This window comes from Vespa crabro, chromosome 12 (genome assembly GCF_910589235.1).
Source record: "Vespa crabro chromosome 12, iyVesCrab1.2, whole genome shotgun sequence".
NCBI classification, from domain to species: domain Eukaryota; kingdom Metazoa; phylum Arthropoda; class Insecta; order Hymenoptera; family Vespidae; genus Vespa; species Vespa crabro.
In genome coordinates this window covers 3,052,943-3,074,951 of record NC_060966.1, presented here as the reverse complement: position 1 = coordinate 3,074,951, position 22,009 = coordinate 3,052,943, and the positions used below count along the sequence as shown (strand labels likewise).

Here is a 22,009-nt window from a genome sequence, read left to right as displayed (position 1 = left end):
AATTTGTAATTGATATCGTTCGAATTTCAAAATTGCGCAGTTACTATTTAAGGATTAAGATTTAAATCGAATTGGCCGTTACGAAAGTAGAACCTTATCTTGATCATGCCGTACCAATCTTCGAATCGTTCTATTAAAAGTCTTTTGGAATATGAAAGTGTGAGAAAAAAAATGCAATGCGCTCGCCATTTATCTCTCTCTCTCTCTCTCTCTCACTCTCTCTCTCTCTCTCTCTCTCTCTCTCTCTCTCTCTCTCTCTCTCTCTCTCTCTCTCTCTCTCTCTCTCTCTCTCTTTCTCAAATCAGAATACTTAGTTGACATATGGAGTTTTATTATATGATGAAACTAGACAAGTTAACTAATATATCACGTTCAAATAATCCCGTCTTTAAAAGTTATATAATGTAATGATTATCGTCGATGTATATCGATATTCATACCGACAAAATACTTTTAGAAAAAAATAAGATAAATATACATAGCCCGTTCGAACAGACAAATGGAGAGATATTATCAAACGTACGGGACGAGGAAGCGATTGGATCCAGAGTTAATTCAAAATTTCAGATTGGATGCCTCTATTTTATAGCAACCATTATTAAATATTAAAATATTAAATACTTTAATATCTTCTCGGTCTGACACATATATATATATATATATATATATATATATATATATATATATATATATATATATTTATATTTCGTAAGACGTATGTAATTGACAGATATATCACGAAGATTTTAATTCAAGTTAATATTCATATTTTTGTACAAACGTACATTCACCAATGATCGATAAGCTGAAATGCTGTTTCATCGATGTCACGTAATGCAGATATATTTTTGTTCATATATGATTGTTCATGTAGAACAGTCGTTTTTAATAAATATATAAAATAAGTAAATAATGTGCACATGTTATTAATGGAGAGTAGTAAATCATGCAATTATTGATTAAATAGTTCATTAAGGAAAATTAATTATTAATTGTACAGACCTTCTCTATTTTGAGCTATATCGAGTAAGTCAATAATATCCAAAGAGATTATGTATCTGTGATCGGTAAAATTTCCAGTATGATAACTTTAAATTTATTAAAGTTTAGAATTTTTCAAGAAGAATGAAATTTATTTCAACGTTTGTTTCCAATCAGTTCGAAAGTATTATTAATTAATATTGACAAGAAATCATTCGACAACAATCTCGATCGTGAGATTACACATTTTATGATTATTTGATTGATCCCTGTTGAATATTAAAGAAACTTCCAGTAACAAAAAAAGGTATCATTTATCGAAATAAAATAATTATTTTTCATTCCTTTATTACAATGTTTTTGCATTCGTCTAGAGTGTATCACAAGAATATTCGTATTATTACAATAAGGGTCCTCAAATTCGAACATTCATTTATCTTTCATCGTCTTACTATTCGTCTCGATGAGATTCTTAGAAAAAAATCTTTTAAAGAAAAGAAAAAAATTTTGACCACAGTTCCAATAACTGACCGCTTAAGATATCCGTAATATCCAAAAAGAAAAGTAGAAGAACAATCCCCAGCAAAAAAGTTGGTTGTCATTATAATAAATTTTGACAGTTTCACAATTTTATTGAATGGAATCCGACTCGGTTCATCATATTTACAATTATCACGTGCCTGCATACGTACGCGCGTGTATATACTGTCTATATCAATAAAAATTAGATGGCAAGGGGGAATGATAAAGAGAGACATTCTTGACAACACGAACCATCGTAATAATTAACCTCTACATATAAAGTTATAGTTATATAGCTAAAAATAGTAAGACAACCGAAACCTTCGCATCTCAATACTTCAAATATATCGTTATAAATTTAAATTCACATGGTGCCTTTTATTACGCATCTTCCTCATGAATTTTCCAGGATTCATCAAAGACATTGTATTATCCCAGTAGTTTTGAAAATTAAAAAATTCCCAGTTGCCATTTTTCATAACGACCAGTGGATTTATAACATTGATGATGATATCCTCAATGCAATTCGACCGTTATCACGGTACGAGAAATGCAACGTAACACGCTCCCGTAATTAGGAACGTAAGACGCAACAAGTTTTCACTTGACATAAACCAAATACTTTCAATATGATACGACGTAATACGTGTCCCTTTTTGCCTTTACTCCAATAAATGACTTCGTAAACAATATACTGGTAATTGTTTTTATATTTTACGCACTATATTTTACTGGTAATTGTTTTTATATTTTACTGGATTATATTTATATTTTACGCAATAAGGGCCTAGTAACGGTCAAGTCTATTTCGATACTTTATTTCACTCGTAATGATTATTTCATGAACAAGAAAAATAAAATGAAAAGAATCTTATTTAAGATCTTATAATAACATACATAAACTATTACATAAATTTTGAAAATATTATATCAAAAATTGTTTTATTACAAACAAAATGTCTAAAGTCTAAATAAGAAAAGAACTATTTATACTACGTAGGTCTTCTTATACTACGCGAGTAATTATTCATTGCTTGCTTGTTGTTTATCCCAAAGAAGTCCCAAATATTATCATTCCAAAGACTTCCTTTTTGTTAGAAACTTCTCTAAATTCATCTCTATACAAAAGCTCTATTCAATGCAGTTGTCTATATTTATATACTTCATGTGCTCTCAGTTGCATTTCGGTTACTTTGTCAGGTACACTGTCAAATCATTGTAGTAAAGGAAAATATTATTATTTCCACTTCCGCTAGCACATATCATATATTTTAATTCTATGATGTAAGCTTCATTCACTTACGGCATTAATATGTGCGAAAAATAATCTCTAATATCTGAATAACAATATCTGCAATATTTCAGTGATCCTAGTTGCAATCTTGAAAATAAAATGATAATACATAAAAAATCTATTAAAATATTCCTATATCTACCATTGTAATTATATCAATTATCACATTTTCATTTCTAAAATTAATCATTGTTCATATCGAGATATTATATAATTCTAAACCTAACATAATTTTGTATCTTAGAGACATATTTGAATACAAACAAACGAATATGAGCCTATTGATAATATCTGAAAAACAATAATCTAAAAAATAACAATAGCATAAGGTTCATTTCAATTAGAATCAAAGAAATCGCTGTTAAAATTGCTCCATATTGCTCCATATACAAAAATGTAGAATATAAAGTTATAGTTATATGTTAAAGACATCTATTACATAAAACCATTGTACCAATGAAACAAAAAATTTCGGATTTATTACATATTTGCTTAAAATAATCTAAAGGCTGTTCATTTTCTCGGATTTCTTTATCATTTACGCCATCATGAGAACAGGCAAAATTTTTGACCAATTTTGATGATTACGTTCTCATTTTCAAAATGAGTCTACTACATATCTTTTCCGAATTTTCGAAAGAACTTTTAGTTTATTCATAAATTATCCTCGAATAAAAATAATGTACTTTACACGATTTTTTTCGAAGATAATTTTTCGAAAATTCAATACATTGAGTTAAATCTTCGTCCTCAATATGACATCTTTTTTCAATTCTTCAAGAATTACTTCTGTCTTCATTGATGGCGTAAATGCTGTTTTCGACATTTTTCGATGAAAAAATTTATTACGCTGATGTTTGTAGTTTTTCATTATGTTTATAAATTGAAAATATAGAGATTATGTAAGCAATGTGTAGCACATTTGCTAGTATTTAGATTAGTAATACAAGAAATCCTACGTTCGATTCTAACGAAACTAATGAACTAATTTACTTTCCCCTTCTCCTTATTTCATAATTTAGTAAGTTGTTCCTATTCAATCTCTTATGTATATTTCTTCCAATAATAACTGACAAGAATTTTGCGGTGATTCGTGATACAGCAACGGTATAATTTTGTTGAATTAGATATGAAAATAAAGTATATACATTTGTTGATTACTTTTTCAGAATTAATGAACATATATATCCTATATTAGTGAAAGTATACATTATATAATATTTTTAATAAGAATCAAAACTCAAGTTCTTTTCCACATTATCTGCAAGATTTTTCACCCAGCGTTATTTCGTTATGTTTTCTTCTGTGGGAGTTCACTTTATATTATTTCAGTTACTACTACTATTACTATAGTAATAATAAGAAGGAAAATATCATAAATAGAAGAATATATCTACATTGAATACATCATGGCACATATGATGACGGAAATTTATGGTACATAGCAGAAGAGGTGTTTCCTTTTACGTGGTATCTTTACAGCATAAAATAAAAATTGTAAAAACTACAAAAGGATCTGATTATTTCATAAGATTCTATACAATAAATGATCAATGGATAAAGACATTGAAGTTTATACTTTTTTCTAAATTCTTATAAAGTAATTTTCTTAAAGATTAGTAAAAACTAAAAAATGCACTCTTCTAGATTTTTCAGTACCTACTCAATTTTTAATATTAATTAAACTTTTGTCTACAATCACACAATTAAAGCAGAAATATATATGAAAACATAAAACAAATAATCATTGGATTTATAACATATTCCTCATTCCAATGAAGAATTAATTAACAACCAGTTAATTATGCAAGGTTCAGTCATCGCATTCCTTGTATTAAGAAGTGGGGAGAGAATCAAATTTTGGTGCCATCTCCGAACTTTCTAATCTGTTCTTGTCCAATCAAAAGAGAAATGTCAGATGTAAGCGGTAATCACGTGAGCAAAGTCAGATTTATGATTTCTTTAAATATTCCTCGCTTTTCTATTCTACCCTCAGTATCTGTAAGGACAGAAGTGTAGTAGGAGTCGTTGCGCTGTGCTATCAAATTATCCGCAAATCCCAACAATTATTATTAGGGATATAAGATTAATTTCATTATATTTAAGTTGTTTATATATATTCCTATTGATACAATTTATCATGTATTTAACCGTAATATTAATTATTATTCTAACAATTTTATTTGGACTACACTATGGAATAGCAGAATACTTTTTAAATAAATTTCATATGTTTAATATTATCAAAGGAATTCCTGGACCAGAAGCATTTCCAATTATTGGAAATGTTTATTGTCGACACAACAGGTAAATTTGTATTAGCAATTTTTTATATATAAGTATTTCATCCAATATTTATTTAAAATCTCTATTCTAGCTCTATTCAAACAATTAATAAATCTTGGTAAGAATTATCAGTTATTGTGGCGTATATGGATAGGAACAAAATTATTTTTAGTATTAGACAATGCTGAACACATCAAGGTATGATCCGTTAACGGTTTTTTAATAATTTTTAATGATATCATAATCTTTTCATTTTGTATTTTTATTTTTTTTAATAAAATACGGAAAACTGTACTAAAAAGTCCAAATGTTACTAATAAGAGCGAGGAATACCAAAAATTGAAACCTTTTATAAACAATGGTTTGTTAACTGCTCCAGATAAAATAAATATCGCCCACATTGTTTACTAGTACAAAAATAATTATATTAAGTATGTAATATCAAATATATTCTTTTTTGTAACATTTAATCTTTTGAAATTGAGTAGTAAAAAATTTTTGCTCCTGTATTTACAAATACAAATGAATCTATTATATGAATATGCACAAGATCTTTTCTCTTTTATTCTTTCATTATAAACATATACGTATAGACGAACTAATAAAATAAAATATGTAAATTAAAGTAATATATAATTTATGTGAAATAAGTGAAATATGTAAATTAAAGACTAATTGCTTTCCTTTTAATTTGATTTTAGCATCAGTACGGGATTCACATGGAAAAGTATTAAATAAAATTTTCCTTAAGAAAAATATACAGTCACATATGGATGTATTTGTTAATCATTCTATCCCATTAATGGAAAAATTAGAAATTTTTGTTGGAGAAGAATTAGAAGTTTTTGATTATGTCTTTTCGAAAGAAAATTCAGGCGTGCTTAGCTTACTTGGATAACGTAACAAACAAGGTATCATTAAAGCAAATAATTTTAAATTGCATTACTTCTTTTCAAAATAAAAAAATTTTGATATAATATTTTCTATACATATCGTTATTTTTTGTTCCTAAAAATAATCAAAATAAAGAAAAAATGGTATCTATGTTAAGAAGTAAAATTAATCAAGAATTGACAGCGGAAAAGTTAGGTAAAAATAAGCAATATATCTTTAATAAAATTTAATTTTCAATCTTGTCATCAATTAATGATAAATTCTTGTTTATTTTTTAAGGACAAAAATTGAAGACACTTTTACATATTTTATTCGTGTTATCGCACGAAGGAGAAGTATATACGGAGAAAGATATTCGCGATGAAATGAATACAATACTTTTAGCTGTAAGTTGTATTTATTATTTTTAATTGCAATACAATTTTTTTTATTAATGACAATTAAGCAAAACTGTATATTAATTTCAGGGAAGCGAAACTACAGCCACAACTATCAGCTTTGTCCTCTTAATGCTTGCTTCATTCCCAGAAATTCAAGTACTTATACATAACATTTTCTTAATAATTTGTTACTACTTATCAGACATAAATTATATTCATATTAACTTCTTATCCTGTCTTCCACATATCTTATCACAAAGAACAAAGTATATGAGGAACTAAATCAAATTTACTGCTCGGACGATCCGAAAAGTATTCCAATGACATATGATGATATTAAAAGTATGAATCTTTTAGAACGTGTGATCAAGGAAACGTTACGTCTATTTCTTGCAGTTCCAGTCATCGCCAGGAATGTAACGCAAGATATAAAAGGTAGCTCTGCATTCAAAATAATTTTATACACATCTTTTCATTGTTTTGTCTGTCTTATATTTCATTATTAATAATATGAACGTATTATATAGTGCTAATATTTATTTATTAATTATATTGAGTTACTAAAAATTGGACTATACCGAAAGAATGTTCAGCAGTATTTCCCATCTATAAACTACATAGAAGCGTGAAATATTGGCCACGGCCATTGATATTCGATGCCGATAGGTTCCTACCGGAGAAATATTGTTCTACGTATTCCTTTCCATTTAATTACGGTCGAAGAAATTGCATAGGTAATTACATACTCCTATAGATTATTTGAAAGTATATTCCAGAAAATTCCAAAATAAAATTCATTTACAATTGATTTTATTTTTTTAGGTCAAAATTCGCTATGCTAGAGATGGCAACAGTAATCGCTACACTGATAAAAAGATCAGATTATTGAATGATTTCAGTATTAGTTACTAATACTTTTAAACTGATTGGCGATAAATTCTAAAGTAATTATCATTCAGGAAAATTTCACCGACCACTTCAGAAAAATACAGCTATAACTTCATTGGATAACATTAACTTACTCAATATTGTTAAAATTAGAGAAAGTCTTTATTCATTGACCATTTATTATATAAAATCGTATAAAATAATGAAATCCTGTTGTAGTTTTTGTACAATTCTTATTTTATACGGTTAATAATTTATATCTGTTACAGATTACCCACAATTATCTACAGGATTCCTTATGCTTATATATTAATTATCGATATATTATATTTATATAAATTAAACATTAGACGTCTCGCCGGCTTTAACGTAACGTTCATTTATTTCAGAATTTCTTCTATTGTTACTGGCCATATTTTAATGATAAATCCTTTTAACAAAATAGCAATTATTACCTTTATTTATAGCATTGCGAATTTTTTATCTAAGAATGTAAAATCAATAGTAAATGCATTTTCTAGAATTTATGGAATACAATTTGAATATTATATAAAAACAAACGTAAGGAATAAATGTAGCCACATGATTGAATGTCAGTCCATGTGCAGTGATTAGGCAAGCACCTTACGCCTGACGTAGATTGTTGGCCCATGCTCTAAAAAACGTACAGGTGGATAGCAAAAAGCGACATTGCGAGAGTGAAAGAGCGAAAAAAATGATTATCTATATAGAACACTAGGCATGATAGCAGGGAGTAGAACATGTATATAATGTATAATTACTAAGGGAATTTTATTCTTCTTAATATTGTTAAATATAATGAAAAGGCATTACTTGTATAATTTCTATTCAATTGTTATAACATGTCTTTCATTAAATGCCTAAAGAAAAGATTAGTTTAACACAATGGTCATTTTAGCATTTAAAAAATCTTATCATCTATTTATTCTTTATTTTCTAAAGGCTCTTTAGCAGGATCCTTTGGAAACAATCTCGAGAATAAATAAAGTATTCGTGCAAGAATTTACACAACTCCATATAAATCTAATACTTTAATTGTTATTCATGAATAATATTAACATTAATTATGATCATTAATTGATATTCATGAATAATATTAACAAATTCCTGCAAAGAATGTGAGAGAGAGAGAGAGAGTGAGAGAGAGGGAAAGAGAGAAAGAGGGAGGGAGAGAGAGAGAGAGAGAGTGAGGATGATATGAAATAGAATGAGAAGAGAAAAGGAAGGATATATATATATAGGATTAGAATACCAAAATTTACATCATATAATTTTTTCATAAACTTCCGTTGTGTATGATACAACTATTACATGTGCAGCCTCGGCCGAATCAGATAAAAAAAATGTTTTTTGCTTGCATACTTGATAAGTTATCCATTCTCTCTCTCTCTCTCTCTCTCTCTCTCTCTCTCTCTCTCTCTCTCTCTATCTCTCTCTCTCTCACTCACATTCCCTCTCTCTCATTCCCTCTCTCCCTTTCTTTTCTTCTCTAAAATAGGAAGAGGCCGCCAGAGTAAAGAGAGAAATAATCAATACAAGCTTATATAGACGCATCGTAGAGACAGCGTTTCTTGCTTGTTTTGTAGTCCATATTTTGTTCTATTGCTGAAATCACACACGTTACGAGCGAAATGTAATGAATAGACCTAATTGTTTGATGGATAATATTATATTTAAAACTCAATCAAAAAACTGAAATTTATGAATTCACTCTTCACTCGATCACTTTCTCGTCGCATGCGTTGAATAATATCACTCGATTCGTCTGGTTGAGCGGTCTATGAATAAGTAACTTATTTCATATTAGAAGTATTTTATCATTATATTTTATAATTTGTAGATGGAAATTGTTAAACAAAATAGATTATTTAACTTATATAGTTTCATCTATACTATATTTCACAGAATTCGTTATGTATATATATTAATTATGTACGTATTATATATATATTATATGTTTTAATTAATTTCTACTTTCAAATTTTACTCTTATTGGTTTTGCCGGTTTTAATGTGAAGCTCATCTTTAAACCTATTTCAACAATTCCTATTGGATTATCTATTTTAATTAGAAATTTTCTTATCAGTGATTATTTTTCTTATCAATGATTACTGTCATATTTAGCATAGCAAAATTTTGACCTAAAAAAATAAAATCAATTGTAAATACATTATATTTAAAAATTTTCTGGATCAAATAATCTATAGGAGTGTGTAATTACCTATGTAATTTCTTCGACCGTAACTAAATGGAAATAAATATGTAGAACAATTCTTTCCCGGTAGGAACCTATCGGGATCGAATACTAATGACCGTGGCCAATATTTTGCGCTTCTATGAAGTTTATAAATGAGAAATACTGCTAAACGACCTTTCGGTATAGTCCAACCTTCTCTCACTTAATACAATTAATAAAAAATATTATTCCTATATAATATAAATGATATATATTATGAATAATAAAAAACATAAAACAAGTTATCTTGTATGCAGAGATATCTTTTATATCTAACGTCACTCTCCGGGCGATAACTGGAACTGCAGGAAATAGAAGTACCGTTTCCTTGATCACACGTTTAAAAAGTTTCATACTTTTAATATTATTATATGTTATTGGAACACGTTTCGGATCGTCCGAGCAGTAAATTTGATTTAGTTCCTCATATACTTTGTTCTTTGTGATTGGATATGTGGAAGACAGGATAAGAAGTTAATATGAATATAATTTACGTCGGATACATAATGAAAAATTATTAAGAAAATGTTATATATATGTATTTGAATTTCCGAGAATGTAGCAAGCATTAAGAGGACAAAGCTAATAATTGTGGCTGAAGTTTCGATTCCTTGAAAGTAATATACAGTTTTTCTTAATTGTCATTAATAAAAAAAATTTTATTGCAATTAAAAATAATAAATACGATTTACAGCTATAATTATTGTATTCATTTCATCGCGGATATCTTGCTCCGAATATTTTTCCCTTTCGTGCGACAACTCAAATAAAAAATCTAGAAGTGTCCTTAACTTTGGTTCTTGAAAAACGAACAAGAATCTCATTAATATTATTAATAAATGAAATGATTGAAAACTAAATTTTATTAAACGTATATTTCATATTTTTACCTAAATTTCCCTCTGTCAATTCCCGATTAATTTTATTTTTCAATATAAATTACTTTTTTTCTTTGATTATCTTTAGGAATGAAAAACAACAATATATATATAAAATATAATATTAAAATTTTGAAAATTTGAAAAGTAGGAATACAATTTAAAAAATGTTTCTTCTAATTATACATTGTTTGTAAAGTTATCCAGATAAGACAGACACGCCTGATATTTCTTTTCTACAGCAGTGTTATAAAAAATTATGTTCGGATGTAACCATAATTTGAAGATCCTCTGTGCAGCTATATCCATTCCACTGAAAAAACAGACGAAAAACATACAATACATTACAAAAATAAAAGTTTCATTATTATTACCATTCTATTAATTCAGCTAATTTGCAATCCGGATTTATCAGCGAATTTATTTTCTTACCCAGCATGCCGTCTTCCAATAAAAAGTTTAACAAAATTATAATAAACTTTAAACAAAAATGTCAATTATATACACGTATAAAAAATTTTAAATTCTACCACATATTATATCCAATGTACAGCGAAAAATATAATGGAAAACGTTTAATTCTTCTCCAACTGAAGTTTGCAATTTTTTCTTTAAAACGATAGAATAATTAATGAATACATCCATATGCGATTTGTATATTTTAAAAGAAACACGTCATTTAAAATTTTTCTATGACGATTCCACAATGATGCTTAAAATCAAAAGGAAAGCAATACATTAATTTACATACTTTACTTATTTTATTCATCTAAACATACATATAATACATTTATCTGTATGTGCATATAAAGGAGCAAGAATTTTTACTGTTCAATTTTCTAAAATTTAATATTATATATATATATATATATATATATATATATATATATATTTATAAACAATGTAAAAAATATACTTCACCTGGAGCAATTAACAAACCATTGCCCACAAAAGGTTTAAATTTTTCATATTCCATGCTCTTATCAGTAATATTTGGATTATGGAGTACAGTTTTCCGAAAAAAAAATAAAAATACGAAATAAAAAGATTATAAAATTATTAAAAATTATTAAAATAACGTTAATATATCTTATGTTGATATATTCGGGATCTACGATTACAAATAATTTTGTTCCTAACCATACATGCCACAATAATTGATAATTCTTATCGAGATATAATATTTGATTGAATAAAGCTAAAAAAAAATTATGAATAAATATCGGTTAAAATGCTTCAATATAAAAAATATAAGATGCAAGTTTACCAGCTGTATCACCAATAAATAAATGAGCATTTACAATAATTGGATATGCTTTTGGACTAGAGATTCCTTTAATCTTATTAAACATATGTAATTTATTTAAAAAGGAATCTGCTATTCCATAGAGCAAATAAAATTGTTACAATAATAATTAATATTACAGTGAATTCCATGATAAATTGATTCAAATAGAATGTAAGGAAATAACTTAATAAAATAAAAATAAACTAGCGATTATGGTTATAAATTTTGTGATTTACAGACACTGTTTCAGACACAGTGCAACTCCTACGATTTTCCTGCTGCAACAGTGAAAGTGAAGAGTGAAGAGGGAAACAATGGTTATTTAAATTTTGTGGCCTATGGACTTTGTATATTCAATTGGAATTTGCTTACGCAAACGTTTCTTTTGCACGATCGCTCGATAATGATTATTTTATAACACTACTTATAAAAAATATAAATGCGACAACAGCACTGATGCATAAAATCTAATTCATTTGGTTCTTTATTGGATTGATAAATAATTTGAGTAATTAAATTTTCATTCGTTTCTTATTATAATATGTATTTCTACTTCAATAATCATTAATTATCTTGTTCATAAGAAAAATAAGAATTTCCAGTTTTAATTCTTGAAGTACATTAGATAATAAACACAGATATTAAAAATAATTTATTGTTATCCGCAACCACACGTTAAAACAACAAAATATTTTGATAACAAAAACAACACCTTTTTTACAATGAACAGTTTAACAGATTAACTCTTTTAATAAAATATTCAGATATTTCCGAAGTTCTCTTAGTTAGGGTTATCGTAGAAGACGGATGACAACCGATGTTTACGTGTCAAAATTTCTAATGAATGTCTAAAGACGGTCATCTAGTTCCGAGTTCACTTCAAACTTCTCTACGTCAGATCATAACAATATTACTAACAATAATATTATTATTAAAAGTATAAAAAATAACAATATGTATAAAAAGGACAAGAAATAGATAAAAATTGTCAAAGCAGTAACGTCCGTGGTATGTACAATGTGATAAATAATTTTCTAAAAGGATTCCATGATAGAACGGAACTGGTGAAAGATGAGAACGATAATTTTATTACTGACTCAAATGAAGTACTAAATACTTGGAAAAATTATTTAGATCGCTTATTGAATGTTGCATTTAAATGTAAACGGGAAATAGAGAATCTTTAGTTTCACACGGCTGAAGCCATGATTAACGAACTGACAATTTTAAAAGTAAAAAGCACGAATAAAAGAAGAAAGAATCACAAAGTACCGAGTAATGGATTACAGTATAGTATTAAACGTAACTGCTTCATAACAAAAATTCGTGTCTTATAAGTACATTCATATTTTTCTAAATTATTCTACATCTTTTATATGTTCCTTTTATTTCTTATTTTTATGGATGGTAAGGAATTTTGTGCATAGTAATTGATAATATGCAGACAAAATAAATACGTACTAACTGCATAAATCAAATATCATCCACCAATCCCTCATAATTTGAAATGATTTGATATAATTAATAATTAATTGATGTCCAATCAATATTATTTTTACTACTAATTTTCAAATTCTTAAATATACTCCATTGAATTAAAATTATTATATAAATATGTACAAACTCAAAAATGTATCCTTTATAGGTTTCCTTCTCCAGACCGAATGTAAATTTAAACAATAGGAGAAAGTAACAAATGTTACATTCCGCATCACGTGAATTATAGATTTTTTGTCCATGTTATGTTAATAATCATTTGATTTGTCATTATCTCTCATATTTCAGTCACGTATACGTACCACTTGATGACGAGCGGAATCTACTCCCAGAAAAGACCTGAAGAATCTAAAGGATCACATCATGTTCCCGGCTGAAAGACAGTCTTCTAAATATTATAGCGAGAGGAGCAACTGTTCCACCAAACACCATCTCATTGTACAATCTACTAGGAGAAGGTGATCTCACTAAAATAAACGAGAACACCCTCTCGAAATAGTGGCAAGGATTTTTAGTGTTCAGATCAGTGAGTGCCGGGGTTATCGGACTATTTATAGTAATAAAGAGCATTCAAATTTATATTGATGCGGTTATCCGAGAATATGTGTTCCACAAACTGTATAGTTGAAATTTACATCTGCTAAGTGCAATCTGGAGTTCATTGATACATCTGTTTTACACTTAGGACGACAACGACCACCAAGGAGCCACAAGGACAAGATCAGGAACGACAACGAAACCAGTGTAAGTGTCGAATATGAACGACCAATGCTAAGAAGGAAGCGATGCGAAACCGAACTCCACCGCAAAGACATCAGTAAAATTCCCTATCCTTGAGAAAATAACTGCAGCATGCGGTATTAAATCACCGGAGCACGCGAACTCCGAGTGATTTACTTAAGGAGGGAGGTGTCACGTCTTCGTGTATAGATCAACCAGAAATTATGAAAGACGCTTTAAAGAAGAGAAAACCTTATAGGCACGAATACGTGCGCTTGTAGAGCAACTTGTAGAACTACTTTTCATTTGTTTCTCTTCTATCTTTCTCATAAGAATAATCATTTACAGCTTGTAATTAATAAATAATTTAGAACTATCTATAAGACACGTAGTAAAGAAATATGAGAAGACAAAGGAGGACAGAAAGTACGTACAGGAATGCAGATGCGTCATAATTTTTTCACCCTTGGCGACGGAGTGCGCCCAAGAGCCACAAGTGCAGAGATAAAACTAACCAAGGAAGAACATGCAGGGAAAGCGTAACGCAATGGCTTATAGCCCCTGACGACAGGAAAACGCACGAGAAAGACGCGTGCAAACGAGGCGCGTGCACAATACGCGCCTAGCGACTAGACACTACAGAAGATCCCGCAGCAGAAAACACTTCATCGTCAAGGCTTTATCATTCGCAGTCGTCTAGATAAATTCATCGCAGCCGTTATCATTAGTTCGTTACAGCCAGTCGCTAAGCGCAGTTCCTTACAATTAGCAATTACGATACTTAAGACTTATAATCTTGTTATTAATTGTAAATTTCCATCACCGATTTTATACCAAATAAATCAATTCGTAAAAGAGAAAGAATAGGTGTCGAATACCGAGAATCGCTTCGCCCTATTATTCCTCAGTTAACGCTAACAAGAGAGAACCAATTCAGGGGTCAGTAGTAGGAACCCTCGAAAGATAAATAGATGCAAGGAGTGATATTCGGAGCCTTTCTCATTTCATCGAATAATTAAGTTAAAGTAAATCTTTCCTGGCGCAGTTTGACTGCCCTGTTGTCAAAGAAAAAGAGGAAAAATGATCCTCGCTCCCGTGTAAGATTCCTAAAAGGATTAATCGAAAAAAATCCGCGTGATTAGATTGGTGTAATTGGAAAGCTACAGCACTTCGGATACTCTACAGCCATTCAAGACGCTACTGGTGACGTCACAATGTAAATAAGTAACATTACCTCATATCGACACAACAGAAGTCTACCCTAACAACGGTTGTTGTAAAGACTATATTTAGTGAAGTATAGTAAATTACTAGAATTGAAATCTTGATAACATATCCGTCGAAAATACGCATGACGATATACAAACAGAAATTACCTATCTACGGTCGGTAAAATTTTCAGTGATGAAAAAAATAAAATTATTTCCATTAATCTGAGATTATACTTTTTCTTATTATCTCGGTTATTTTTAATTAAAATGGAAAGGTAGCATTCATCGTTAAGGAATAATTACTTTTCATTTTCAAAAAATATTATATATATTTATCCCAATTTTTTGTGAAAATTTTTTCGTCAGTTCTTCCATTCCGTTTTAATTATACAATTATCCACACTCCTTTCTTCAAATAATTCAATGTTTAAAAAGACACTTTGAGTCCCCTAATCGTTAACATTTTTTCGACAACTTTATAAGTCGAAAATTTTATAAAGAAGTATTTCAATGTTTCAAGATTCAATGAAGAAATTAGACGTTTCGATAATTCCATCACTTACAGCGCAGATAAATAAGCTCATTCAATAATACATTACCCAATGCTATTCTATTCATCCAGAATGAATTATAAAAAAAACATTTAATTACGTTAACAACCCTCCAATTCGAACGTCCGATCATTCTTCATCGTCTCAAAGTCATACTAACCGGACATTTAGATAATCAAAATTTAAAAAATGAACAATATAACAATCTTGACATCAGTTTGCAAAACTGCCTCTACTCTATAGATTATGTTAATCTACTCATTATGGTCATATAGGTAAAAAAGTAGACGAAGGACATGCAAATTAAAAGAGAAGAAAATAAATTTTGAAAAAGTTGCAGAATATTGTCGAAAGAAATCTGACTCGTCGCTCGTATTTATGAATATTCAATAATGCGCGCCTCCTTCTATGATTATTGTGAAATGTAGAAAAAAAAAAAGGAAAAGGGACAACCTTGACGACAAGAAATGATTCGATACTATCTAAAGACAGAATAAACCGATAACTGAGAAGAAATGAAAATCATTCAAGAAATAATAATGTCTTTTTCCCACGTGTCTATTATAACGATCTAAACAAAATTTATCTTATTCAATAATAATTAAAAAAATAGTTTTTGAACGTTTCCATCTGATTTGAATGAACAAAGTTCAATTTTAAAAGATGAGATTGATTTCTATATAGCAGTACGATGGTTATTCAGTTTCGCATCCTTTACATACAATCGAATCTAACCATTTCGAGCGGAATAATCTGATACACCACGATCAATCAGCATCATTCTTTACCTTTCCGTGCACGTTCTTATCATCTTCACGGATAGTTCCACAAAAACTCGCATTTTAGTCAATTTGCACATTTGAAGCTATGTTTTCTTCTGTGGGAGTTCACTTTATATTATTTCAGATACTACTTCTATTACTATATTAATAATAAGAAGAAAAATATCATAAATAAAAGAATATATCTACATTGATTACATCATGGCACATATGATGACGGAAATTTATGGTACATAGCAGAAGAGGTGTTTCCTTTTACGTGGTATCTTTACGGCATAAAATAAGAATTGTAAAAACTAAAAAAGGATCTGATTATTTCATAAGATTCTATACAATAAATGATCAATGAATAAAGACATTGAAGTTCATACTTTTTTCTAAATACTAATAAATTAATTTTCTTAAAGATGAATAAAATCTTAAAAATCTTTTAGTACCTACTCAATTTTTAATATTAATTAAACTTTTGTCTACATTCACACAATTAAAGCAGAAGTATATATGAAAACATAAAACGAATAATCATTGGATTTATAACATATTCCTCATTCCAATGATGAATTAATTAACAACCAGTTAATTATGCAATGTTCGCATTCCTTGTATTAAGAAGAAGTGGGGAGAGAATCAAATTTTGGTGCCATCTCCGAACTTTCTAATCTGTTCTTGTCCAATCAAAAGAGAAATATCAGATGTAAGCGGTAATCACGTGAGCAAAGTCAGATTTATGATTTCTTTAAATATTCCTCGCTTTTCTATTCTACCCTCAGTATCTGTAAGGACAGAAGTGTAGTAGGAGTCGTTGCGCTGTGCTATCAAATTATCCGCAAATCCCAACAATTATTATTAGGGATATAAGATTAATTTCATTATATTTAAGTTGTTTATATATATTCCTATTGATACAATTCATCATGTATTTAACCGTAATATTAATTATTATTCTAATAATTTTATTTGGACTATACTATGGAATAGCAGAATACTTTTTAAATATATTACATATGTTTAATATTATCAAAGGAATTCCTGGACCAAAAGCATTTCCAATAATTGGAAATGCTCATCTGTTTATTGGCGACACAACAGGTAAATTTATATCATAAATTCTTTTATATTTAAGTATTTCATCCAATAATTATTTATAATCTCTATTCTAGCTCTATTCAAACAAATACTAAATCGTGGTAAGAATTATCAATTACTGTGGCGTGTATGGATAGGCGCGAAATTACTTGTAATAGTGGAAAATCCTGAATATATCAAGGTAAGATTTATTAGCGTTATTTGAATAATTTATAATAAATTCATAATCTTTTCATTTTGTATTTTTTTTTTTTTTTTTTTTTTTTAATAAACTACGGAAGACTGTACTAAAAAGTCCAAATATTATTGATAAAAGCAAGGAATATGAAAAAATGAAACCTTTTTTGGGCAATGGTTTGATAACTGCTCCAGGTAAAGTATATATCTTCCACATTATACATATAAATATAGACGAACAAATTAAATAAAATATGTATATTAAAGTATATTTAATTAAGTAAATAAAGTAAATTAAAGTAATATGTAAATTATGTAAAATAAATGAAATATGTAAATTAAAGTCTAACTGCTTTCCATTTGATTTGTTTTCAGCATCACTATGGGATTCACATCGAAAAGTTTTAAATAAAATGTTCCTTATGAAAAATATAAAGTCATATATGGATGTATTTATTAATCATTCTATCGCATTAATGGAAAAATTGGAAACTTTTGTTGGAGAGGAATTAGACATTTTTGATTATGCTTTTCGCTGTACTTTGAATATAATATATGGTATTTTAATTTAGAAACCTTTAATGTTTATAAAATTTATGTACATTTGTTTGAATTTACTATAATTTTGCAAAATTTCATGGTGAAAGATGCTACGCTGGATACGCAACTAAATTTGCTGACAAATCCAGATTATATATTAATTGAATCAATAAAATGGTAGTAATAACGATAGTTTTATTTATGTAATATATTATGTACAGTTCTAACATATTTTGTGTGCACTTTCAGTGCGATGGATATTACAACACAAAGAATCTTTAAATTATGGTTACATCCAAACATTATATTTTATAACACTGCCAGAGGAAAGAAATTTCAGGCGTGCTTGGCTTACATGGATAATGTATCAAACAAGGTATCATTAAAGCAAATATTTTCTAAATTCTATTACTTCTTTTCAAAATTAAAAAATTTTAATATAATATTTTCTATACATATCGTTATTTTTTGTTCCTAAAGATAATCAAAGAAAAAAGGGAATCTATGTTAAGAAGTAAAATTAATCGGCAATTGACGGCGGAAAAGTTAGGTAAAAATAAGCAATATAACTTTAATAAAATTTAATTTTCAATCATGTCATTCATTAATGATAGATTCTTGTTCATCTTTCAAGGACAAAAACAGAAGACACTTTTAGATTTTTTATTGGAGACATCGCACGAAGAAGAAGGATATACGGAGAAAGATATTCGCGATGAAATGAATACAATACTTTTAGCTGTAAGTTGTATTTATTATTTTTAATTGCAATACAATTTTTTTTATTAATAACAATTTAGCAAATTTGTATATTAATTTCAGGGAAGCGAAACTACAGCCACAACTATCAGCTTTGTCCTCTTAATGCTTGCTTCATTCCCAGAAATTCAAGTACTTATACATAACATTTTCTTAATAATTTGTTACTACTTATCAGACATAAATTATATTCATATTAACTTCTTATCCTGTCTTCCACATATCCAATCACAAAGAACAAAGTATATGAGGAACTAAATCAAATTTACTGCTCGGACGATCCGAAAAGTATTCCAATGACATATGATGATATTAAAAGTATGAAACTTTTGGAACGTGTGATCAAGGAAACTTTACGTCTATTTCCTGCAGTTCCAATCATCGCCCGGAAAGTGACGCAAGATATAAAAGGTACCTCTGCATTCAAAATAATTTTATACACATCTTTTCATTGTTTTGTCTGTCTTATATTTCATTATTAATAATATGAACGTATTATATAGTGCTAATATTTATTTATTAATTATATTAAGTTACTTCAAATTGGACAATACCGAAAGGATGTTCAGCAGTATTTCCCATCTATGATCTACATAGAAGCGCGAAATATTGGTCACGTCCATTAGTATTTGATCCTGATAGGTTTCTACCGGAAAGAAATTTTTCTACGTGTTTCTTTCCATTTAGTTACAGTAAAAGAAATTGTATAGGTAATTACATACTCCTATAGATTATTTGAAAGTATATTCAAGAAAATTCCAAAATAAAATGCAATTCCAATTGCTTTTATTTTTTTAGGTCAACATTTCGCTATGCTGGAGACGGCAACAATACTCGCTACTCTGATAAAAAGATTTAGATTTATAATAGACAAGTCAGTAGAAATTGCAGAAATAGATGTAAAGTTGAACATCACATTAAAACCGACGAAACCAATAAGATTAAAATTTGAAAACAGAAATTAATTAAAACATAGAATATACATGCATGAATATATATATATATATATATATATATATATATATATATATAATACATAATTAATATATTTATACATAACGAATTCTGTGAGTAATAGCATACAATCTGTAGTAGAATTAATTATTATCTGGATAAAATAAAAACCATCTACTTATCATATCATATAACATTATATAATGTATATGTATTAATATACCCCTTGAAGATCGTTATTATTGCTATATTCAAAGTTTGTATAAATTATTGTTTTCCTAGTAATATCACAAAAATGCATCCTCATAGATTTTCTTCTCTGTAATGTTCTTTTAATTAACCTTTTCCTTCCGTCATGTTGTGAGGTAATGTACTAAATTTCATCTAATCGGATTAGGAATATTGTATTGATCAATGTCTGACAAGGTAAACGTGATTGAAAGAGGAATTCAATTATTCATTTCGTAATGAAATAGTAAAATATTATTCTACCAAGTACGACTAGATTGGTGACATCTTAGTATTATAAGATCTCTATAAACGACCAATATTTTAGTAGGACTCGTTCAACGAGATAATTTCTTGTTTATTGGGATCGACACAACAGAATCCTTCTGTAAAATAAATCTCGTCCTGTATTTATCCCTTATTTCATAACGGCCAATTAAAGCATGCAACCATAAATTTTCTTCGTTAATACTTTCTTTACCATAGAGAAATTGAAATCTTGCTATTAATTCTCTTTGGATATTCGCTAACGATCGTAACTAATCCTTTAAATTTTTAATCGCGTTCATAAATTCAACTGTACATTAATGTTATCAAGTCTTCGTGTGTAGGTCAATCAGAAATTATGAAAAACACTTTAAAGAAGAGAAACCCTTATAGGCACGCATACGTGTGCTTGTAGAACGATACCATTTTTCATATGTTTCTCCTCTATCTTTCCCATAAGAATAATCATTTGCCGCTTGTAATTAATATATATTATTACTAATATATATATTAATATATATTATTAATATATATAGGACTATCTATAAGACATGTAGTAAAGAAATACGAGAAAACAATGGAGGACAGAAAGTACGTACAGGAATGCAGATGCGTCATAATTTTTTCACCCTTGGCGACGGAGTGCGCCCAAGAGCCACAAGTGCAGAGATAAAACTAACCAAGGAAGAACATGCAGGGAAAGCGTAACGCAATGGCTTATAGCCCCTGACGACAGGAAAACGCACGAGAAAGACGCGTGCAAACGAGGCGCGTGCACAATACGCGCCTAGCGACTAGACACTACAGAAGATCCCGCAGCAGAAAACACTTCATCGTCAAGGCTTTATCATTCGCAGTCGTCTAGATAAATTCATCGCAGCCGTTATCATTAGTTCGTTACAGCCAGTCGCTAAGCGCAGTTCCTTACAATTAGCAATTACGATACTTAAGACTTATAATCTTGTTATTAATTGTAAATTTCCATCACCGATTTTATACCAAATAAATCAATTCGTAAAAGAGAAAGAATAGGTGTCGAATACCGAGAATCGCTTCGCCCTATTATTCCTCAGTTAACGCTAACAAGAGAGAACCAATTCTGGGGTCAGTAGTAGGAACCCTCGAAAGATAAATAGATGCAAGGAGTGATATTCGGAGCCTTTCTCATTTCATCGAATAATTAAGTTAAAGTAAATCTTTCCTGGCGCAGTTTGACTGCCCTGTTGTCAAAGAAAAAGAGGAAAAATGATCCTCGCTCCCGTGTAAGATTCCTAAAAGGATTAATCGAAAAAAATCCGCGTGATTAGATTGGTGTAATTGGAAAGCTACAGCACTTCGAATACTCTACAGCCATTCAAGACGCTACTGGTGACGTCACAATGTAAATAAGTAACATTACCTCATATCGACACAACAGAAGTCTACCCTAACAACGGTTGTTGTAAAGACTATATTTAGTGAAGTATAGTAAATTACTAGAATTGAAATCTTGATAACATATCCGTCGAAAATACGCATGACGATATACAAACAGAAATTACCTATCTACGGTCGGTAAAATTTTCAGTG

At 28.9% G+C, this 22,009-nt stretch overlaps 3 protein-coding genes across 5 annotated transcripts; 2 read left to right on the top strand and 1 right to left on the bottom strand.

Annotated features, from left to right (window-relative positions):
• The first annotated feature begins 6,115 nt into the window (after positions 1 to 6,115).
• On the top strand, positions 6,116 to 7,558 carry LOC124428376 (cytochrome P450 4C1-like). Its single transcript, XM_046972319.1, has 6 exons — positions 6,116 to 6,172; positions 6,257 to 6,363; positions 6,445 to 6,513; positions 6,618 to 6,792; positions 6,915 to 7,091; positions 7,515 to 7,558. The coding sequence occupies exons 1-6, from the start codon at positions 6,118 to 6,120 to the stop codon at positions 7,556 to 7,558; spliced, it is 627 nt and encodes a 208-aa protein (XP_046828275.1). The 5' UTR covers positions 6,116 to 6,117.
• Positions 7,559 to 9,348: 1,790 nt separating this feature from the next.
• LOC124428375 (cytochrome P450 4c3-like) lies at positions 9,349 to 10,326 on the bottom strand. The gene is made up of 4 exons (XM_046972318.1): positions 10,195 to 10,326; positions 9,742 to 9,940; positions 9,488 to 9,664; positions 9,349 to 9,407 (listed from the first exon to the last, which is right to left on the bottom strand). Exons 1-4 carry the CDS (start codon positions 10,324 to 10,326, stop codon positions 9,349 to 9,351), a joined length of 567 nt encoding a protein of 188 aa, XP_046828274.1.
• Positions 10,327 to 17,219: 6,893 nt separating this feature from the next.
• On the top strand, positions 17,220 to 21,416 carry LOC124428328 (cytochrome P450 4C1-like). 3 transcript variants are annotated; one of them, XM_046972261.1, is made up of 12 exons: positions 17,220 to 17,518; positions 17,590 to 17,696; positions 17,797 to 17,887; positions 18,068 to 18,250; positions 18,340 to 18,409; positions 18,482 to 18,608; positions 18,713 to 18,782; positions 18,867 to 18,973; positions 19,055 to 19,123; positions 19,228 to 19,402; positions 19,525 to 19,701; positions 19,790 to 20,024. In XM_046972261.1, exons 1-12 carry the CDS (start codon positions 17,344 to 17,346, stop codon positions 19,954 to 19,956), a joined length of 1,518 nt encoding a protein of 505 aa, XP_046828217.1. In that variant the 5' UTR covers positions 17,220 to 17,343; the 3' UTR covers positions 19,957 to 20,024. The 3 variants fall into 3 exon arrangements, with proteins under 3 accessions (XP_046828217.1, XP_046828219.1, XP_046828218.1); XM_046972263.1 differs by lacking the exons at positions 19,525 to 19,701; positions 19,790 to 20,024 and adding an exon at positions 20,977 to 21,416; XM_046972262.1 differs by lacking the exon at positions 19,525 to 19,701.
• The last annotated feature ends 593 nt before the right edge of the window (positions 21,417 to 22,009 follow it).